Raw genomic sequence first — 20,678 nt, 5'->3', positions numbered from 1 at the left:
AAATATGTCACCTTTGAGTAAGGACACCTATGTTAAAGGTACAAACCATACATATTTAAAAAGAGCTGCATCGCATACTTTTGAGACTTGTGGTAAAGGGTTGAAACTGTAATTGGGTATAAGCATAAAGCAGCTTTAATTTTGAAAAGGGAATGCAAGACATAGGAAGTGTTAATTGCAAAGAAGTTTTCGCTAGTGGACACGAAGGAGTATTAAAAAATGAGTATATGAGCGCACAACAATATACAATCACTTCTCTTTTTTTTTAGGAAAATAAAGACGTTACATGAATGTAAATAAACTCCGTTGCAGTAGGTGGCGCCATACTACTTTCACGATTGCCTCCAGCCCGGCTTGAAGTGAAGTAGAAGAAGTTACCAGCGGAAGCAGAAACATTTCGGGAGACGAGCTACTTGATCTAAATTCTACTGATACTCTCTATTTTGTTCGAGAAAGTGTACTGATCATCTGTGTAAGTTTTGTCGTTTGCTAGGTCACCATATGTCGTGCTTTTAGTGGAAACAAAACAAACCCCAAAAAACAAAACCTCGTTGTCGCCTCAGTAGCTCATGCTAACGCCAGAGGCCTAGCAGGCTACACAGCTGCTGTGTTCAACATACTGCGGACCTTTGTTTGCAAGAAAGCGTCATCGCCTTTATTTACCTAACCTTTAGTTTGTCAGTAATGTTAAGATTGTAGTGTGTGTTTGGTGTTTTTCTGTCTTTTGGATGGTTTAGCTGAGAGGAACATTTTGTAAGTGAATGTCTCCATGTAGACTCTTAATGCTGGTATTTATAATCTTCTCTCTGTTACCGGTGACTTTTACGAGTCGCAGTGGCTGTCAGTTTCATGGTGAGATTCAGGTCTGTTGTCTGATGAAAGTTTATCGTTTCCGCCAGTGTTGTTGTGAACTGACGCTGGCTGCTCGGAGGCTACATCGCTGTTTTACTAAATGAATTGTCTCATAACTAATAAGAAAGTATGCAGTGTATCCTAAACTGTTGGGAATTGAAAAACATACGCCATTGATACAGACCACTAGGGTGAATATGTGGTCATAGATTGATGGCTTTGTGTGGTAAAGATCATGTGCAGCTCTTTGATTATTGTTCATTTGTTTTAGGTTTTGTTGTCAAGGTCCTGAAATTACAGGCCTGTTACAATGAAGGATTTAAGTGTTAAATCATTACTAAGATCCTTCCTGGAGGGATTTATGCCTGTCTTCTTTAAGGACACACTCAGTAGCTTCTTCCTAAAAAAATGTTAAATATTAACTTTAAGGAAATGCTGCTCAGTCAGCTCTTACGGGCCACCTTACATGTGTGGAGCAGACTGTGCCAGCAGAGACCCCATCCTCTTCCTATATGTTGTTGATCGGATTTGTTTTGGTTGACGTGGGTGGGGAGTGGTTGTATTTCCCCCAATGACAGTGCGCAGGTGAGTCAAGGAGTGATTACAATTCATCAATTGGACGGGATTCGAACTGGCGATTATGATGGACGTGGACATAGCTGCAAAGAGAAAATATAATCACTGAGGTCAGGAAAGATTCCCAAATTACAGACCAGACCCATCCTACTTTTTGGTACTCATCTTTTGGGTTGTCAAGAATATTGATCCAACCCTATTCTCATTTCCTCTCCCCTTTCCTCTTAAACTTTCCTCTTTCTTAAATAATAAAAAAAAAAAGTCAGCAGTGGTGGTCACATTTGATCTCTGAGTGCAGATATGTAATGTTAGTTTCTAAAGAGATAAGCTGGAGCTCTGTCCTTTCGTTTCCTCTTCTCCCTCTTTTTCCATTACTTTCCTTTCTCCTCTCATAAAAAAACAAAAGTCAGCAGTGGCGGTCATTTCAGGAGCGGTGCACCACTGCCGCTAAGTGCATATAGAGGAAACACTGCAGTGACAAAGTAGATGAATTGTTGAATCTTGGTCTTTGTTTACTTTACTTGCGTTTTTCTTCTTTGTACACTGTGTCACGCTGCTATAATGTCACGCTGTTACATAACTGATGCAGCTATTGGTATCCGGCTGCCTACAAAAATATGGCACGGTTGGCTGTGGAAACGCGAACAGGATCAGGCTTTACCAAAGCAAACCGTACCAAACTATACTGATCTATACTGGACCGCTTGGTGGAAACGGGGAATTATGGGCCTCCATTCTTGTGTGGTGCTGACTGTCAGCAGAGACCCCGTCCTCTTCCTGTATTTTGATGTTTGGGTTTGTTGGTTGGGGAATGGGTGTATTTCCCCCAATGACAGCGCGCAGGTGAATTAAGGAGTGGTTACAATTTAGCAATTGGACGCGATTCAAACTGGCGAATGTGATGGACGTGGATGCACTAAAGAGAAAATATAGTCGTAGGAATGCAACAGGCCGCACGGTGATCGAGGCCTGCGTTTGCTGAAAGAATGGACTTTTTTAAGGGTTAGATTTTTTTCATGATCATATTGATTCTAAAAAAACAAGTGCAGTATCAACGTAGGGGAAGGACAATTGGACAGTTGAATTGAATAATTGTACCGGATATATTGGGTTGCCAGGTGTAATTTGTCTTGCTTGTCAGATTATTAAGTCAGTGTCAGACTGTGAAAGTTTGACGTTTTGTTGTTGTGTTTCTATTTTTTCTGTCACAAACATCTAAAAAATGGTGACATCGTGTGGCGAAGTACAAAGTCCAGCTTGGAACAATTATGAAATGTTTATAGACTTAGTTGTGCAGAAAGTGGTTTTCGGTCCATATTTTGCTTTAGATCACAAGAAATGGTATTTTCTGATCAATAGTTTCAGATGGATTGGTGTGCTGCATCTTTGTCATTTTATTGAAAGCGTCTTGTGATTGGAATGGTGTTCTTTATCCCTCATTGCAAGTACCAGTGGTGGTGTAATGGAGTACCAGGAAATCGAGTCCCAGCGACAGAATCTCTGTTGGAAATAATCCTGTTTTACACCCCTCTGTCTGCAGGTGCTGTTGTTTGTGCACCAGTATGGCAGTCGTCATCCGTTTACAGGGACTGAGGGCCACCGCAGGATCGGAGGATATTCGCAAGTTCTTCACTGGCCTCAGAATTCCCGATGGAGGGGTGCATATTATTGGCGGGGAGCGGGAGGAAGCTTTCATCATCTTTGCTTCAGATGAAGATGCAAGAAGAGCCATGACACGGTCACAGGGTTGCATTAAGGGTTCACCCGTGACATTGCTTCTAAGTAGCAAAACGGAAATGCAGAACCTGCTTGAGAGAAGTACAAAAAGTGCAGAGCTAGATCAGAAGATTAGACTTGAAGGCAACGCAAGACGTGGCCGAAGATCTATGGACCCTGAGGTTGGCAGGAGACCACTGAGCAGATCAGATCATACCCTTCCCCCCCAGCACCAGGGCGCTTCAAGCAGTATTGATGACTTGTATTTGTTTCTAAAAGGGATGCCTTTCTCGGTGACCGAAGAGGAAGTCCGTGACTTCTTCAGTGGTCTGGTTGTTGATGACATGATATTGTTTAAAAATCGGAATGGTTTAAAGAACGGGAAAGCTATTGTCAAATTTGCCACAAGTCATGATGCATATGAAGGCTTGAAGAGGGATAGGAACTATATACAGTCGAGGTATGTGGAGCTTTCCCCAACAACAGCTGATGATTGGCACCGGGCTGGTGGTAGCTTGTCATTGGCTTGCAGCATGGATAACTTGGCAAGGGACAGATCACCGATTCGCTATCAGAGAAACCCACAACATCATGCAAGGTCCCAATCACCTGTGACAAAGAGGCCTAGTGCTTCTTCTGATGACGAGTACTGTGTTTTGTTGGAGAATCTGCCCTACACAGTGGACAAAGAAGACCTTAAAAAGCTCTTTTGCAACGCAAACCTTGAGGATGGCCAGATCCTGCACCTTCTTGACAGTGAAGGGAGAAGAACCAGATCCACATTTGTGCTGTTCAGGAGTCTGCGAGACTATTGTGACGCCTTAAATCATGAAAAAAGACTGTTTGAAAACCGCTGGGTTACTACCCGCCCAATTTCAAGAGAGAAAATGATAAACCTTCTGGATTCTCAGGGCATGGGTGACGGACCCTCGAGTAACTCTGGAAGGTTTCAGGAGAGGCTCTCATCTCAACCCACCAATGCGTACGACTCTGAGAAATTGTGCCTGCTTGTGCGGAACCTGCCGTTCGACGTGCGGAAAGTCGAGATCATGGACTTCTTTCTTGGGTTTGATATCTCAGAGGACAAGGTGTTCGTGATGAGTGATCATAATGGTGATGGGGTTGGAAAGGCTTTGGTTCTTTTCAGGTCTGAGGCAGAGGCTATGAGTGCTCTTTCTCTCAATGGACAGAGGTTTCTGGGGTCAGAAGTATTTCTGAAATGCATTTCACGGTCTCAGATGCAGCAGTTGGGTTTTGGGCCATCGATGATGCAAGAGAAAACCATTCAAAACCCATTTCCAAGAGAGGAGCCGTACTCGGGCAGGAGCAGTATGGCACCCTATTGTCCTGGTGACATTGAGTACGACTCCAAGATTCCTCAAGATGGCGATCTTCCAATGGGCTATGCACAGGCTCAGATCAACGATGAGCTCTATGCAGGGGGTCCGCCACATGATGCACGAGACAGGGGTAATGGCATTCGGGACAGCTTTGGCGCATCAGTGCAGAGTGTTGATGGTCCTACATGTGTACAATTACTTAACTTGCCATTCCAAATTAGAAGGGAAGAGATCTATGACTTTTGCTATGGATATAAGATCATCCCTGGGTCTGTCTCACTGCAATATGACCAAGGTGGAAGATCTAAAGGCTCTGCCACTGCAGTGTTTGAGTCCCGGCAGGAGGCCCTGAAAGCAGTCGAGGAACTGAGTGGAAGACCCATAGGTCCAAGAAGAATACAGCTGTTACTTGTGTAAAAGTGAAATTGTTTTCCATGTCAACTTGCATGTCCTACCAATGTGAGTATGACGTGTATTCTGTTGATTTAAATAATTGCCATTTCGCTCTGTTTTGGATTAACCTGGGATGACATTTTTTATTATGAAAGCTGAAAATGAGGCTTCTTTATATATTTTTCCCTTTTAACTGCAATTATTCAGAAAGTAGAGAAGACAATGTACTGCGTGGTATGAGGTTTGTATACAGTTCTTATTTACAGTGACATACAAAGGGTTTTGGTTTTCTCACTGACATGCTATTCAACTATGATTTGTGTACAAATTTATGTACGTTTATTTCAATTTTTTTTAAATCTGTGGTTTGGGTTTTTTGGTTTGATTCAAAAATATGCACGTTTTGAAATGTAAATACTTTTTCTCAAAACTTTGTGCCAACAAGCGCTCGTTGACGTTTACCTGATGTATGCTTCTAGATTGCAGATGATTAAAACAATTGAAGACCCATGCGTGTTTTTGCATTCATACCACTTAATTAAGTCAAGTGTTGCAGGACTTGTTTTTCATATTCCCAGAGGAAGAAAAAGTGACCACTTTGTCTTTTGAGATAGCGCCATATATGCCACAGTCAAACTCCTCATATATGTAAATGTGCTGGGCAATAAAAGCTGATTCTGATTCTATGTGCATTTTAAATAATGAGCTATGTAGATGAAAATGCATCACCAGTGAATCAGGAGGTCTTGGAAGTGTCACGGTGGAAAAAAATATTTGTTGAAAAATAAATGTAGGAAACACACTTGCTCTCCTTATCATCTCAAAATAAATTACTTAAATAACTGACCGCAATGTTTCAGCTGACTTAACTGCATATTCAAGATGAACGGGTAACTAAATCAATGTAACAGCTTTGACCTAAGCCCCCCTCTGAAAGCTATATAAGTAAATATTTAAATAACACTACTTTACTATCCATAACAAGATTGTGCATATTTTTTCTGAACACATCTACATCTACAATGACATCTTTGGATGTTTTCTGTCAAAACGTTCATAATCTGCAGTATCTTATTTAAACCATAACAAGTCATGAATTGTGTGGAGTTTCTCTCCATGATCTGACCTTTGTGACCTACCACATCATCTGTCAGTGATCCTGGATGACTGCGTGATGCACATTTTATGTTGGAGGTCTTCTCCCGGAAGTTGCTTCTGTCATGACGCCGGTGTGAGAGGCAGAAAGCCACGCCGAGGGACTTTAGTAGAGCCACAGGTGAATAATTCAGTGTAATATAATTCGTTTACTACAGTACAAAGAGCAGGCACGGAAATCCTCATTTAATTACAAGTATCGTGTTTGTGAACATAACGTTTATTTCTGCTTGATTCATCGCTAGTGGTAGAAAACGTTAAACTTGTGCATCGTTATGTTTGATTTGGCAGCAAGTTTACACTTTTTTTAAAATTTTGATTTTATTGATACAAAGATCAGGAGACAGTCCTCACTTGCTAATGAAGCAGTGATGTTATATTTGATGCCTATATGTTAGCAGCGTGTCGTTATCATAGACTGCATGGCCTCAAAGGTCTGTCTGCCATTAAACTTTGTGCCAAGAGCAACACAGTTTGTCCTCTTGTGAAGTTGGACCTGTGTGCACAAAATGATGGCAGAAAATGTGCGAGAAGATATATCATGTTGCGAGTGTACACAGGTAAATAGATGAGAAGTTAGCAGGACATTTAATCTAACCTTTTTCCAGCTCATCAATCTGAATCTGTTTTGTTGAATTTCTGATTAGCTAAGCTTTAATGCTAACGCCACCCAGCTCAGCTCAGTCTGTACCCTCGGTTATTTTCAAGTTTAATAACTTTAGGTTACTTTAAAATTATGTAGGCCTCTGCTACTTTTGATCCAGACATTTTTTTAATATATTTATATTATATTTATATCACACGTTATATTTCCAGACTTGCACAGGACCCTTGTCATATTGTTTGGAAAGAAGCAAAAGAAAACAATGTCCTTTTGAAATATGAATCATGTCTGCTTTCAAGAGTACTATTATAGTATTACTGTTTTTAAAAACTCCCTGTGTAGTTATTTTCAAACTTGTCTTGACTCTCAATGACACCAGGATGGAGGTATCAAGGAGAAGAATCCTCCAGAAACATCTGGAGCCTGCCAGGCCTCTTCGACGCATCCATGTTGACGTTGGTAGGCAGCCAGTCAAACTTACTGGAGTGAATAAAAGTATATTTCAGTTCATTTCAAAACCTTTCATTTGAAAGTGCACTATGTACATTTTGTAGTGAAAGTTGGAGAAGTGAAATTTCTCTGCTATATTTTCTGAACTAAACACAAAATGTATTTTAATTTACTCTAATTTACAATGATGAAATACAAAAGTAAGAGCACCAATAAAGAAAAAACCTGACAGGATGGTTCTTAGTAAATCACACACGGTGGTAAAGTGATTTGAGATCACTTAATTTGTCCAAGAGAAGCACATACATTTTTGGAGTGAAAAAGCTAAATGTGATTTTTTTTTTTTTAGTTCAGAGATAGAAACATAAGACAGTCAGAGAGGGCATGTTAGGGTGTGGGGGTTCAGTTCAGCAAATCTGTTATACAATTTTCAATCAGGGATCTATAGATGAAAGAGATACTTGTGTATCATGCCATTGTGTCAGAGAAGATCAACAACTTTGTTTTACAGAGAAGAAAAGTGTTAAAGGGGTCTACGGTGATAGTGATATACTGAGTTTTAAGAATGGAAGCAAAACCACAATATCTCCATAATCAAGGAACGACATAAAGACTGCTTCCTCAATACTATTTTTTACAATGAAGAGGGATGTTAGCTCTGTTTCTGAACAGAAAGTCAAGTTTACTGCTGAAGTTTACCATTGAGATTTACCACATGGTGCTAATATTACAAGGATTCTTCCAGCCTACCAATATATTTATATACTGTGACCGATACAATACTACTGCCATTAAGTGTGGATAACTGTAGACTGTTAAAATTTGAATTAGAAATTATTGTTTTTCTGAATAGTGACCTTCTAATGTGGGATTTTTCTTTTCTTTTAGAGCCCAACAATAATGCTGCTATATGCGCACAGGCATTAATCAGGGAAATGAACCAAGAGGTAAGACAAGTGAGAGGAGGCTGTGTTATCACATTTAGCCTTTTAATTTATATTTTACCATTTCTGCTTGAATTTTTATTGTGAGAAATTATTTTTCCGTGAATCATGTGTATAAAAACTGTTTGTTTTGTCTAAACTACTTTATATTTTCTATGTTTTAGAATTAGTGATGCAAAACAGGAAAGCATAAAATAATAACATTCTTCAATAAAAATCAGAAGCTGTTTTCTTGACTCAAGAAATGACTAGACTTTCGCTGTTTCCAGTAAATTAAAAATGTTGCAGGTTTGGCTTTATTATGAAAACCTAAACAATGAATCGTTTCAGCTGAAAAAAAAAATGGTGGCGACCTTAGCATCTTCTATTTAGAATTACACACAGCTGGTTCACACAGCTTTTGACTGATGTTGTGCTCTTTAGACAAATGTTGATATAGAGCAGTTCTTCAAGATTATCAGCGTGCACAAACAAAAAGAAGGTAAGATACTGGATGTTTATTCATCACCATTTAAATGTAGGAATCTCTGCTCACCTGCCAGCCTCTACTGTAAACTGTCACTAGGCTGGTTCATTTATCTGAAGGCTTTTACAGTATTGGCTGAGCAGAAGAGTCCTGCATTGCCAGAGATACAACATCATTTTGGTTTGCATGGTTTATATTCTGTTGTTGATTTTAACCCTTAAATGTGTTTAGGGAGAATATCTTACTCAAGGGATTTTTTAATCGGTCTGGCGAGTTGTCCAGAGGCCAGGAGGAAGCCAGAGTACCTTCCAGAACATCCCATAGTCTTAACTGAGGCAGTAAGATGGTTGTTTATAATAACACAATGTTATGCTGACCATACTGTTTGGATTGAGTTCTGTTTTTATTCTATGTTAACAGAGGGATCTGGGGCACCTGAAGTTTCATGAAAAGATGTGAAGTGGAGTAAAAGAAGAAATGTAAGTTTATTTTAGCCTAACAAACAGGACTTTGTAGATTAAGATAGGAATGAAACAAGGATTGCTTTAAACACATGCTGGTGTAAAACATTGATTTCAAACTACAGAAAATCTGTGTGTAAACTCTCAGTAGTTAATCTGACTATATGCTTTACTGTTGATGTGAATGTATTTAATCAACTGTGGTATCAGATGCATACTGTACCTGAGAAGGATGGACAATAATAAGTCAATACTTTCTTCTCTGTTTTTAGGATGGAGGAGAGGCTTCACTCACCTTAAGAAATTTGCACAGATGTTCACTATGCCAAAGAGTGTTTGAATTGTTTTTCTTGTTGTTTTCTTGGTGAATTTAATTTAACTTGTTACATTTTTATTTGCACGTTTATTATTTCAATAACAGTTTGAAGTGAAGTTGTACAAATTATACCAAACACCTCTTTATTTGCTTGAGTGTGAATACTGCTTGCATTGTTTGCTGTGTACAATTTTGGCTAAAGTAAAGTATTTATATTTTGTTTAAAAAAAAAAAAAAAGCTTTGAAAATAAGATAATGAAGGTGACTTGGTGCTAATGTTTTGCTCCATAGAACAGAGGGGGGAAATAGCATTTAATGTGGAGTCCTAAAAAAATCCAACTTGATGTGAATGGGGTCAGAATGACGTTTGGCATCAGCAGTATTAGTAGGAGAAACATGTACTTTACAATTCAGCATGTCTGAATAAACATGTTTCCATCCCTTCTTATAAAAGACAGTTTGTAACTAGAGTGTTGTGTGCTGTTTTTTTCTTTGACATGTACATATATATGCAATAATGAACTTATATGACTTAATAACAATGTAAGACATGACTACATGTCAGACACAGTGTGACGGTATTAGAACACCAAATAGAGTATTTATTATGGTGATTGCTTTCCTTGTTTCCAGCCTTCACTGGTATCTCATTTCAGCAAAAAAGGGCATGAAGTATTGGATTCATAACAAGAATTAGGTGAAACTACGAAAATGTCTTTGCTAGTAAGCTTTGTCAGTTTTCTTGCAAGATCATGGATGATTTTAAAGATAGATAGTATCCTAAGCGATTCCTAAATTATTTGTAAATTGTGAAAATAACACATTTCATTTCCTCACAGTACACCTTTAATGGTTACAAATCAACTCCGTAAGAATTATTACCTTCTAAATGTATGATTTATTTTAGATTTTTCACTTAACACCCATATACTTGAAATGCAATTTCCTCCATACAGTACATGGTTAACTAGCCTACTGTATTCATGCCAATACTTAAGAATATACATCTAAAGGCCCAGAATGTCATTGAATTTCTTACAATGAACAGTAGCTTATATTTTGAATAGGATCATATATGATAAGAATATATGAAACTCCAGCAACACTAACCTGGGTTGGTCAGGTGTGTTTGTAGGTTGGGCCATGTACTGTCATCAAAATAAACTTTTCGGTTGGGAAAGAAGAATTGGCATGCTAGAGAAAATGTTACAACATCCTGCAATAACCTCGAGAGATTTAGTCATTTGAAATAGTAGCCTACGTGACTAGAGGCAGTCGGTTACAGCAGCCTTTCACCCAGGAGTAGGATGTTACGCTTGTGACGCACATTGACGTCGCATCATAGTGGACTGAAGCCCGTGCCCACTCGTTACGGTTTCGATGTGAGATGGTCAGAAAGTGAATTTTTCATTAGAAGTCTACCGGGACAACAGTAGCATTTCCAGGTACGTTTCCCGGCGTTTGTCATGTAGTGTTTGTACTTTTATTTTTCTGTTGACTTAAATTGAAGGTAGTTAAACTGAGGGTCGTTTATTCTCGATGAGAGCGACTTAGTAGCGGTGTGTAATTCTGATTAATTTCAGTGCTCATAACTAGAAATAGTCTTTAATTTGGGTTAAATTAAATTGGCTTTAATTACGTTAAAGGTAAGACCAATTCACAGTTACTCTTGATTTAAGGTGTGCTTTTTTATTATTATTTTTTTAAATGTAACGTTCAGGTGTCGTCGGATTTTGGCGTTGTTCTCGGACATCGGGTGGGTTTTTGACGGACACAGCTGTTTCCAGGGAGATGGATCCGAAGGACAACACGAGCACCGCACCTTGCAGCAGGTGAAATGGTCTAATCCAGCAACATTTTTGTCCTGACTATTTTCTGTAATGAAGTAGAATATTTTTTAGGCTGTATCACAAAGAGGCTTTCTGTATCGTGCAAATGTACACTCATTTAAATAAGGAAACTATCAGGGTGTGTGGGAATGTCATGGCTCTGCCTTTTATTTCCTGTCAGGGGAAGTGTGTGTTGTTGTTTTTTTGCTCAATGATAACACATTCAGGATGTGTAAGCAAACGTAAATGTTGATCTGCAAAGGTTATTGTAGCTTTTAGATTGACTAGACTACATTTGACATGTCCTTATTGTTATCAATAAATACTGGAAGATAGGCTTTAGTGGAAATAATGGTACTAGGTTTTTTCACTTACACAAAAGAGGGGGGGGGGGGGGGGCTGTTAATTAAACATTCTCATGAGCAAATACATCTGTTGTAACTACTCAGTATACAGTGGACTAATAGTTTAGACTGAAAACAGTCTTTAAAACAACTCACTGAAAAGATCATTGTTGTAGCTTTTATCAATGGTTGATTACATGAAGGATTATAGTTGTTGTTTTTAATTGAAATACTTTCTACCTGACAGACTGAAAACTGAAAAGGCTAGGAATGTATGTGCGAGCCTCATTTCTGTGCCACATATCTTTTTTTGTGTGGCTGCCCTGAGACAATGTCTGAGTAGGAAATTAAGCCATAACTAGGAAGGAGATGACACAGACTTCCTCAGTAATGATTAATGTTTGCAACACTTTTAAGGGTTGAAGTAGTCCAGGTGAAATCATTGCATATTGTCGTGGTCAATGGCTTTTCAAAACCACTGGGTGTATCACAAATGAATATCTCCCCTCTTATACTTCGATGATGATGCAAATACGCTCAAGTCAAATGCCCCAAATCTTATTACTCAAAGATTAAAGCAAGATAAGAGTAAGGAGTAAATGAGAAATGAGAAATGTCAAAACATGGCTATAAAGTCTGGGTAACAGGATGGGACTGACTCTTTTGTTTCTTTGTTGTTCCTTTTAAGCCCTGTTTGTGTTCACAACCCTCACCTGGATTTACTGAAAGATGACATCTTGTACCACTTCAGTTTAGGAACTGGAACACACAATCTACCCGCTATGTTTGGGGATGTCAAGGTAAATGACCTTTAAAACATACAACATGATCTCCTAAACATTGTCATGTTACTCGTCAGCTTTATGAGTTCATTTGACATGTTTTTCATTCTTTCAGTTTGTGTGTGTTGGGGGCAGTCCCTGGAGAATGAAGTCATTCATTAAGTACATCGCTGGTGAGCTCGGTATGGAGGACCCTCTCTCAGAATACCCCAATATTTGTGCTGGAACGGACCGATACGCTATGTACAAAGTCGGCCCTGTGCTGTCTGTCAGTGTATGTATGAACGAAAATGCTTCTTTTCAAACAAAAACTGTACTGTTATTAAAAGTAACCTTTGTAAGCTGGGTATGGGACTAGTGTTGATGTCTGGGTTTTATTTTGCAGCATGGGATGGGAATTCCATCCATCTCCATAATGTTGCATGAGCTAATAAAGCTCCTCCATCATGCACATTGCACAGATGTGACCATTATTCGCATCGGGACATCAGGTGGAATAGGTGAGTTTGTTATTTGTAAATATTTTTTTTGTTACCCAGGTGCTCTGGGACACTCTGATTAGACATCATTAGTTTACAGGACTTTCTTTACCTGACGTCAGACTCCGTGTGTAGGCAAAAGTCCTTTCATGAGATGGTATCATATTTGACATACAGTGAGGACTTCACCACTTTATGAGCCAGAGTAGGTTAATGATGAATAAGTGAACAATGTTTAACAAACTACAGCATTGTTAAACTTTAACCTTCTTTTTTATACTTCTCACACCACACTTCCTCAGTGCTGGTTTGCCTTTTGTTCATTCAGCATGGATTTGACTAAACTCAGAGTAAACTTACTCAGAATGGGTTGGCTGCTCGGGAAAAAAATACTATGAGCTTGCCTTTTTTTCCCCACAAGAGGGAACCAAAGGTCATTGAGTTTTTGAACAGTTTCATTCTATCTTTATAGTTTTTAATAAACATGGATGGCACTTCTTCTTTTTCAAAACGATCTCTCCCTAATTTCAGACTCTATTCACTGTACAAAAGCCCCAAAATAAAGCTTTAAAAACTATGTTTAAAGGAGCAATATGTAAGATATCTACTGAATAAATCATAAAATGACCTTACTATCTCATCAGACATTGAGGAAACATGCTTTGTTAAAATCCTGGCTTCTCTGACAGCAATTCAGCAGCCAGTATGACCTCCTTTAAAGTTTCGATGCCAATACAGAATTGTCTGTATTTGTTGTGACCACATAAGGTGGGGGGTTTGAAAGCACCTGGACCCAGCCATTTCGGATGCCCCCATGGTTTGCCAGGAAAACAGCAAAACCTAAAAGCTCCCCGATCAGGATGTGGTAAAGATAAATATTGATGACGCTTTAGAAAGCTAGAGCGAGGGTGAAGTATGAATGTCCGCAACGTGGCAGCCCACGTGAATTAGAATTAGTTTGAATCAGAATTTAGTTTCAATGCTTTTTATAAGGAAATCAACTTGATACAATCTGTAAATGATAGCGTTTATGTTGTACTTAAACTTAACTTTATTTTTTTGTCTAGAAGTGTTTGGTTTTTTATTAATTCTCAGCTGCTCCATTTTTGTTTTTCAGGGCTTGAGCCCGGCACTGTCGTTGTCACCAAGCAGTCTGTTGATGCCACCTTCCTGCCCAAGTTTGAGCAGGTGATCCTGGGGAAGACGGTGGTGCGTAACACAGATCTGGACCAGAGCCTTGCTGAAGAGCTGTTACAGTGCAGCAGAGAGCTGAACCAGTTTGAGACAGTGATAGGCAACACAATGTGTACCCTGGACTTCTATGAAGGTGTGAGCTTTGATTTATAGATCTTTTTTTTTTTAAAGTTTTGTTTTCGGCCTTTTTGCCTTTATTGATAGAGGGAGGACAGTGGATAGAGTCGGAAAGGGGGAGAGAGTGGGGAGAGACATGCGGGAGATGGGCCACGGGCCGGACGCGAACCCGGGCCGCCTGCGCGCGAGGACTGAGCCTCAATACGTGGGGTCGCGCGCACTGCCGCTGCGCCACCGGCGACCCCAAGATGTATAGATCTTTTTGACACAGTGTTCAACAACATGTACATGTGTAATGTGAACTGTAGTGTGAATTTGTGTTCTTTCTGTAAGTTTTTCTATATTTGTTCAATCCATCAGGACAAGCCCGTTTGGATGGTGCATTTTGCTCCTATACTGAGACAGATAAACAGGACTTCCTTAACAGAGCCAATGAAGCAGGGGTCTGCAATATTGAGATGGAGTCTTCAGTTTTTGCTGCTATGTGCAAGCTGAGCGGTCTACGAGGTGAAAAAGGATTCAGTTTTATAATACTGCTTAAATGTTCCAGTAGCTAAAAACACTTAGAAACGTTGAGTTTCTAATGCTCATTTCTTCTTGTATACAGCTGCTGTGGTTTGTGTGACACTACTGGATCGTCTGAAGGGGGATCAGCTGAGCAGCTCTAGCGAAGTTCTTCACGATTACCAACAACGTCCACAAGTCCTAGTCAGCTGCTACATTAAGAAGCAGCTGAAGGCCAAAGAAGCGCATACCTAAGTGCAACATTTACACACAAGAATACATCAAACGACCAGTGAACTGTCTTACTTGGAAACTTATACTACTACTATAATACTGAATACTTGGTGCATTGCAATCATTTAGCAACATTTTTCCATCACACCTTTAATATGCCTGACAGAATCACTTTTATTTCACTTCTATTCATCATTCCACACAAACTAAGTTGAGTACACCAGCATGCACAACTTTTCACTTTTATTACCAAGCATATTATATTATATTCTATAAGTAGCCATCTTACTAAATGCTGCATGTAATTTATTTAACATTTTCAGTACTTTATCCATAACACTTGAACTTTGCTTTGAATGTATTGATTTCACCATATTTATTATTTTAATATTTCTTGTTTTTTAATATTGATACATTTAGGTCCCACTGATAGTGTGTGTTGTTGTAAAACCTTAAAAAAAATATTATCTAGAATATTCCTCTAAGCAGAATGTATGTTATGTTAATATTTAGGAGCTGGTGTTTTGTAACGTTTATAAAAGTTTCATCAAGTGTAAGAACAGCAACATCATGCATTGAAGATTAAATAAACATCAAGAATGTCCCATCTCTTATAAAGCTGTATCCAGTCAGGTTGACTCTTTTCTTTCCTTGCTCATTAGTTTGAAATAGGTTCACATCTTACACTTCACTCATTTACATTTATGTCACTACTTAATTTGCCTAAATATCCTGAAATACAAAGTTATTTTGGGGGAGGGGAGGGGTTGGTTGCAGGTGGAGCACTGATGGAATGCTACTTTCAAAATCATGCTTATTTTGTTACCAACCCTGCCTTCAACTTTAATGTATGATAGTGTAAATGGAGGAACTGGCTCAATTAATACCATCGGCAACACTTGCCCCATAGCAAAAAATCTGGGCTTAGTTTAGCAGTTTTGCCTGACTTTAGCTAGCCAAATGATTCAAAAGATATCATAGCCCACTCAACAATACTCCATTGACTTTCTTTTCTTTCTATCCAGGCTTTAAAGAAATGATAGCTATGTGTCATCATGTCCACGAAACTACGCTGAAATGATGCGATTAAATTCTGCATGTTAAACATCACTGCTGACAGCTGAAGAAATAGTCTGTTAGATGAGAATAAACTAAGAGAAGTCCCGATGTCTATTTATCATTTGCCCAAAAATTTAGAAACAATGTTCTATTTATCCATGCTGTCAGTCACAAATCACAAGGTAGAAGACGGGACATAACGTTTGGATGAATTCGGATCGATAATTAGCTTCAACAAAGCTTGAAAAATGACTAATGGAGGTGAGTGCAGAATGAGTCATGAAACATTTTAAACGTTTGACAAGAAGCGAAAATGCTTATTTTGATGTCATGTTGGGGACTTTAAGCATGCATTATCAGATATTAATACATTGTTCAATAAAAAAAATGACTTTAAATTAAAATATTGCAAAAAAATAGCATTTAGACTGTACTCTTTTGTCTTTTCTTTAAAAAAAAAAAAAGGAAGAGTTTCATGTTTTAAACTTGTACGATATTCTTCAATTTAATTGACTGAGTTCTTTTAGGTTTGCTACATGATGATAGCCTGAATGCTAATAATAATAAAAAAAATGCTCCACGCGACTGAGGACCGTAGGACAGAGGGGAGGGTCTGCATGCGCGCCCCCGCTCGTGCACACCTCCTGTCTGCCATCCGACTCTACCCCGGTCTGTTCGCTGACTCAGTGCCTTAAGCAGCATCACCGATCACCTGAAGAGAGCTACAGCATCCTCTGCGGAGAAAAGACACATCAGCCATGGCTAAAACAGCAACCGGTAAGCACCTTCAGACTGGCCATGTTATAGCAGGTGCAGGGATGGATGGATGGATGGATGGTTGGAAAGGTGGGTGGGCGGATTGATTGATTATGACGGTTGCATCTTTTTCTGTATGTCGGCCTTGATAGAGTCTACTTGCTTGTGGTCGTGAGCCGATAAAGCTTGCACTAAAAAAAAAAACCCAACAACATATTTTTAAATGACTATGCTCAAGAGAAAGCGACCACTCACCTTCACATTTTCTCCCATCCACTGTGGGCCTTTTGTCTCAGCACGAGACTCTTGATAACGCAAGCCAATCATCCTTCGTCATTAGGTTACTTTAAAGCCTCTATCATCATCCTCATTTATGCCACTGTGTCAGTGCTATTATGCATTGATGTTTTATTGAGCAAGATTGAAAAAGGAGTCCCATGGATCGGTAGCAGACAGCTTTATTTACAACGCCGCACCTGCGCTTCATGCTACAGCGGCTCCAACATGCAGCATAATGCAGACGGACCCCACCCAAGATGCTGGGCTGCTCACATTTTAGCCGACAGAGAAGCAGAAAGGGCTTCATCAGACTGATTTTTTTTTTGTTGCTGTTATTTAACCCCAACAGCTGTACCTGGTTTATTTAAAACGTGTTTTTGTGTCCTGAACGTCTCTTGAAGGTTACTGTTTGTACTGTTTATTTAATTATGATTGGTCCTGCTATTCATGTCTGGATAGCTTTATTTATTTCACTCTCAAGATGAATCATCAGCTTTGAAGGATGTGCTGTATTTTATTCCATAATTCACTACAGATGTAAGATGGAATACGATGCTTGAAAACCATGCAATAAAATCTAGGTCTTACCTGTGATTCTAGTCTGCACTGGTTATCTTTTCTGATGGACAGTTATAGTTGTAGGCCAAGTATTAGCATATTTGTTTTTATGGGTTTATATAGCTCCTGTTTCTAAAGCATTAATGGTTTCTTAACATAGGTCATCCATTTGACACCTTTTATAATACATCAAAGTGTTCAGACAGGTTTTATTATGACATGCAGTGTTAGCAGAGATGTAGCAGAGGAGACAGGTGCATGGCAGGGTGGAGGCAGGCCAGCCTTGCAGCAAGGGGCCGCTTCACAAACTGGCCTTTGCAGCAATGACAATCTGTGGTCCTCTCCATGAGCAGCAAGGTGGGTACTTTGTCAAACACAGGAAAAGCGAAATTAAAAATAGTCTGCAAGGAAGAGGCAGGGGAAAAAAACATACCTCAGATCAAGTGTGAAGTCGAGAACCTTAATCATCTTTTTCTGATGGCTATGACTTCAACTCTCAACAGCAGGTTTATGGTACGATATATAGACACATGAGGATTTTTGTTGTAGGGATCATGACAGCGGACGAGCAGTAAGGAGTTTTGTTGAAATGGATGAACTCAGATTTCAAATGGTTATTATACACAAGGCAATTCAATTGTTGATTGAAACAAGTTACCAATGTCTTACCATATAACTGGACATAAGAGAATATGATTTTATTACACTTACAGAATACATTAATCCTATGAATTATTAATCAAAGGACGCTAATGTACATTTCAGGCATTGAACTGATCATGAACACCGTGGACATCTAATTCTTATTATTTCATAGATCATTTCTCTTTCCTAACTTTAAACATCTTTATTTGACAATCTATGTGTATATTTATAATTATATTTTTGAATTTATGGCATTAAAGAAACCTGAATGGGGAAATAATGAACCAATTTTGAATAATGCTATGGTGTGTTTATGATCCCACAGCGTATAAAGAGAAGATGAAGGAGCTGTCCGTCCTCTCCCTCATCTGCTCCTGCTTCTATCCAGAGTCACAAAACAAGTTTGTGCGTGAGTTTGAAGGTATGGGTCAACTCAAACATTGATTTCCTTTCAGATTGGAACATTTTCCTCCTTAATGGATGTTTAACTGCTTTGCAAATGCAATGTTATCTTCATAACTGTTTGGTTTACACAGACATGGAGGTGAAGGCCATAAACAAGCGGGCGTCTGGCCAGGCCTTTGAGGTGATTCTCAAGCCTCCGTCTCCAGTGTCAGACGTGGCCCACAACCTCCCCTCACCACCCAAGAGGGACATCTCCTTGGAGGACATTGAGAAGAAGCTGGAGGCAGCCGAAGAACGAAGGAAGGTGAGGATTTGCCGTGTTTAGATGGCGTTGAGTGTAAATAATATTGTAGAGATGTACTTTTTGGCAGTTCAACCCTTGAAATTCACACTGTGTGTATTATTTTGTGTTTTTAGTACCAGGAGGCCCAGGTACTGAGGGTTTTGGCAGAGAAGCGAGAGCATGAGAGGGACGTGTTGCTAAAGGCCATGGAGGAGAACAGCAACTTCAGCAAGATGGCCGAAGAGAGACTGCAGATGAAGATGGATCAGATCAAGGAGAACCGTGACGCCCTTCTGGCAGCCATGATTGAGCGTCTACAGGAGAAGGTAAAAAAAAACGCAGACATCCGTGCTGTTGCGTAAGAAACACAAAGGAAGTCTACCGGAGTTGTTATTTCTCACCCTGTTTTATTTTTAATTTTTAGGAGAGACATGCAGCTGTGGTGCGCAAGAACAAAGAGCTGAGGGAAGAGCTTACAGCATAAGCCTCTCACAAGCCCTGACTTCCATGGTCCATCAAGTCTCTCCAACAAGCCCCGCCCCCTCACCTTGCCCCACCCTCACCCTCCTCAGAATGGACACCCAACCCTGGCTGCCCAGAGGTTCGAGGACCTCACCATCACATCACAACACACCACACCACCAGTACACACTACTATCAGTATTATCAGTGGATACAAGCATCAATTACACTTACCTTGTGAGTTGAATGGATTTGATCATTTTAGAGAAAATTATATGGCTTTTCTTTTGTAAATACTGTTTTCTTAAAATCTATCTATCAATCTATCTATCTATCTATCTATCTATCTATCTATCTATCTATCTATCTATCTATCTATCTATCTATCTATCTATCTATCTATCTATCTATCTATCTATCTATCTATCTATCTATCTATCTATCTATCGATCTCTCTCTCTCTCTCTCTCTCTCTCTCTCTCTCTCTCTATGATGGTAGGTGAAGTACACACTGTACTGCTCTGTATGATTTCAAACATTTTGTTAGTGATTGATAAATGTTTCAGTTCTTGACATTTTGACTCTACAACCATTTTTGTGTGAAAACTTGGTGTTGTGAGTTGGCTGTAGACTGACATTTTTGCAGTGCTCCTGATGATGTTATGATGATGATGATGATGATGATGATGATGTTTCCGTGTCTTTGTGAGGATTGGCGATTGGTGTAAACCTAGACTACAGACTTCTCAAGATAGCAATGTATCCCATCTGTATCTTCCTCACTCATGCACACATACTGTTTTTCGACACGCACGCTCGGAGCTAAACAATACGCCAAAAACACACCGTTTCATAAAGTGTCCACGTCCTCTTATGAGCTTATGAACTTGATAGGTGCTTTATTGTTACTATTAAGAATGTCTTTGGCCAATGGGAGCAACTTTCTACACTTGCAGATTCCCTTTTACCCTGACTACTTAATTTCTCAATGGATGGATCTTAATCCAGATCCATTGCTTTCCACAGTATTTGGGGATTAATCTCTTGAATGTTATGACATCATACTGGTACCTGCTGTTGCTCCCACAATTGATATTGGTTGTGCTTGGGTGTGTGAATGAGGATTTACAACAAGGCTTCAACTAGCCTCTGCTCTCTCTACAGGATGAGATGGAGAATGGATGCAGGATGCTTTACATTCAGCACACTAAACTAGCCTCTTTTTAAAAATCCAGTAATCCGCAATCACTGATATCTGCCTGCATCCTCTGCTGCTTGTGTTTCTCCCTTCATATATTTCTCTGTGAAAGCTTTGCTGAATAAAGGTTTGGGATTCTGTGAACATATGGCATGCACCATCTAATACTTTTCTGTGCTAAAATTGGAGGGAAAAATGTAAACTGCAAATAAAAGAATCAGTTATCTACACATCCTGAGAACTATAGCCCTCCTCGTTAATTTTTCGGGTTCATCTT

General features: G+C 39.3%; 5 protein-coding genes across 6 annotated transcripts in view; 4 read left to right on the top strand and 1 right to left on the bottom strand.

Moving 5' to 3' along the window:
* Positions 1 to 20,678, bottom strand: part of ccdc12 (coiled-coil domain containing 12) — a 141,894-nt gene that overhangs the window by 79,718 nt on the left and 41,498 nt on the right. The gene's annotated exons all lie outside the window — the stretch shown is intronic.
* On the top strand, positions 332 to 5,385 carry rbm12bb (RNA binding motif protein 12Bb). The gene is made up of 2 exons (XM_079343101.1): positions 332 to 472; positions 2,969 to 5,385. Exon 2 carries the CDS (start codon positions 2,991 to 2,993, stop codon positions 4,899 to 4,901), a length of 1,911 nt encoding a protein of 636 aa, XP_079199227.1. The 5' UTR covers positions 332 to 472; positions 2,969 to 2,990; the 3' UTR covers positions 4,902 to 5,385.
* Positions 6,036 to 9,743, top strand: gra (granulito). Of its 2 annotated transcripts, none has more exons than XM_079343100.1 (7): positions 6,036 to 6,153; positions 7,016 to 7,095; positions 7,975 to 8,033; positions 8,454 to 8,511; positions 8,728 to 8,834; positions 8,917 to 8,975; positions 9,230 to 9,743. In XM_079343100.1, the coding sequence occupies exons 2-6, from the start codon at positions 7,017 to 7,019 to the stop codon at positions 8,953 to 8,955; spliced, it is 342 nt and encodes a 113-aa protein (XP_079199226.1). In that variant the 5' UTR covers positions 6,036 to 6,153; position 7,016; the 3' UTR covers positions 8,956 to 8,975; positions 9,230 to 9,743. The 2 variants fall into 2 exon arrangements, with proteins under 2 accessions (XP_079199226.1, XP_079199225.1); XM_079343099.1 differs by lacking the exon at positions 6,036 to 6,153 and adding an exon at positions 6,390 to 6,592.
* upp1 (uridine phosphorylase 1) lies at positions 9,806 to 15,361 on the top strand. Its single transcript, XM_079343098.1, has 8 exons — positions 9,806 to 10,718; positions 10,994 to 11,105; positions 12,135 to 12,246; positions 12,344 to 12,502; positions 12,614 to 12,728; positions 13,825 to 14,034; positions 14,379 to 14,525; positions 14,626 to 15,361. Exons 2-8 carry the CDS (start codon positions 11,065 to 11,067, stop codon positions 14,775 to 14,777), a joined length of 936 nt encoding a protein of 311 aa, XP_079199224.1. The 5' UTR covers positions 9,806 to 10,718; positions 10,994 to 11,064; the 3' UTR covers positions 14,778 to 15,361.
* On the top strand, positions 16,438 to 20,631 carry stmn2a (stathmin 2a). Its single transcript, XM_079343401.1, has 5 exons — positions 16,438 to 16,592; positions 18,379 to 18,474; positions 18,590 to 18,762; positions 18,876 to 19,067; positions 19,166 to 20,631. Exons 1-5 carry the CDS (start codon positions 16,574 to 16,576, stop codon positions 19,223 to 19,225), a joined length of 540 nt encoding a protein of 179 aa, XP_079199527.1. The 5' UTR covers positions 16,438 to 16,573; the 3' UTR covers positions 19,226 to 20,631.

This window comes from Symphodus melops, assembly GCF_947650265.1.
Source record: "Symphodus melops genome assembly, chromosome: 5".
Classification (NCBI taxonomy): domain Eukaryota; kingdom Metazoa; phylum Chordata; class Actinopteri; order Labriformes; family Labridae; genus Symphodus; species Symphodus melops.
Note: the sequence above shows the minus strand (reverse complement) of the source record. Positions and strands in the feature narration are given on the sequence as shown.

Coding starts and splice junctions, on each gene's coding strand:
- rbm12bb (XM_079343101.1), top strand. CDS start 2,991: ATGGCAGTCGTCATCCGTTTACAGGGACTGAGGGCCACCGCAGGATCG.
- gra (XM_079343099.1), top strand. CDS start 6,555: ATGTGCGAGAAGATATATCATGTTGCGAGTGTACACAG. Junction 6,593..7,015: donor CATGTTGCGAGTGTACACAG/GTAAATAGATGA, acceptor CAATGACACCAG/GATGGAGGTATCAAGGAGAA. Junction 7,096..7,974: donor ACGCATCCATGTTGACGTTG/GTAGGCAGCCAG, acceptor CTTTTCTTTTAG/AGCCCAACAATAATGCTGCT.
- upp1 (XM_079343098.1), top strand. CDS start 11,065: ATGGATCCGAAGGACAACACGAGCACCGCACCTTGCAGCAG. Junction 12,729..13,824: donor CGGGACATCAGGTGGAATAG/GTGAGTTTGTTA, acceptor TTTGTTTTTCAG/GGCTTGAGCCCGGCACTGTC. Junction 14,035..14,378: donor TACCCTGGACTTCTATGAAG/GTGTGAGCTTTG, acceptor TCAATCCATCAG/GACAAGCCCGTTTGGATGGT.
- stmn2a (XM_079343401.1), top strand. Junction 18,763..18,875: donor CAGCCGAAGAACGAAGGAAG/GTGAGGATTTGC, acceptor TTGTGTTTTTAG/TACCAGGAGGCCCAGGTACT. Junction 19,068..19,165: donor TTGAGCGTCTACAGGAGAAG/GTAAAAAAAAAC, acceptor TTTAATTTTTAG/GAGAGACATGCAGCTGTGGT.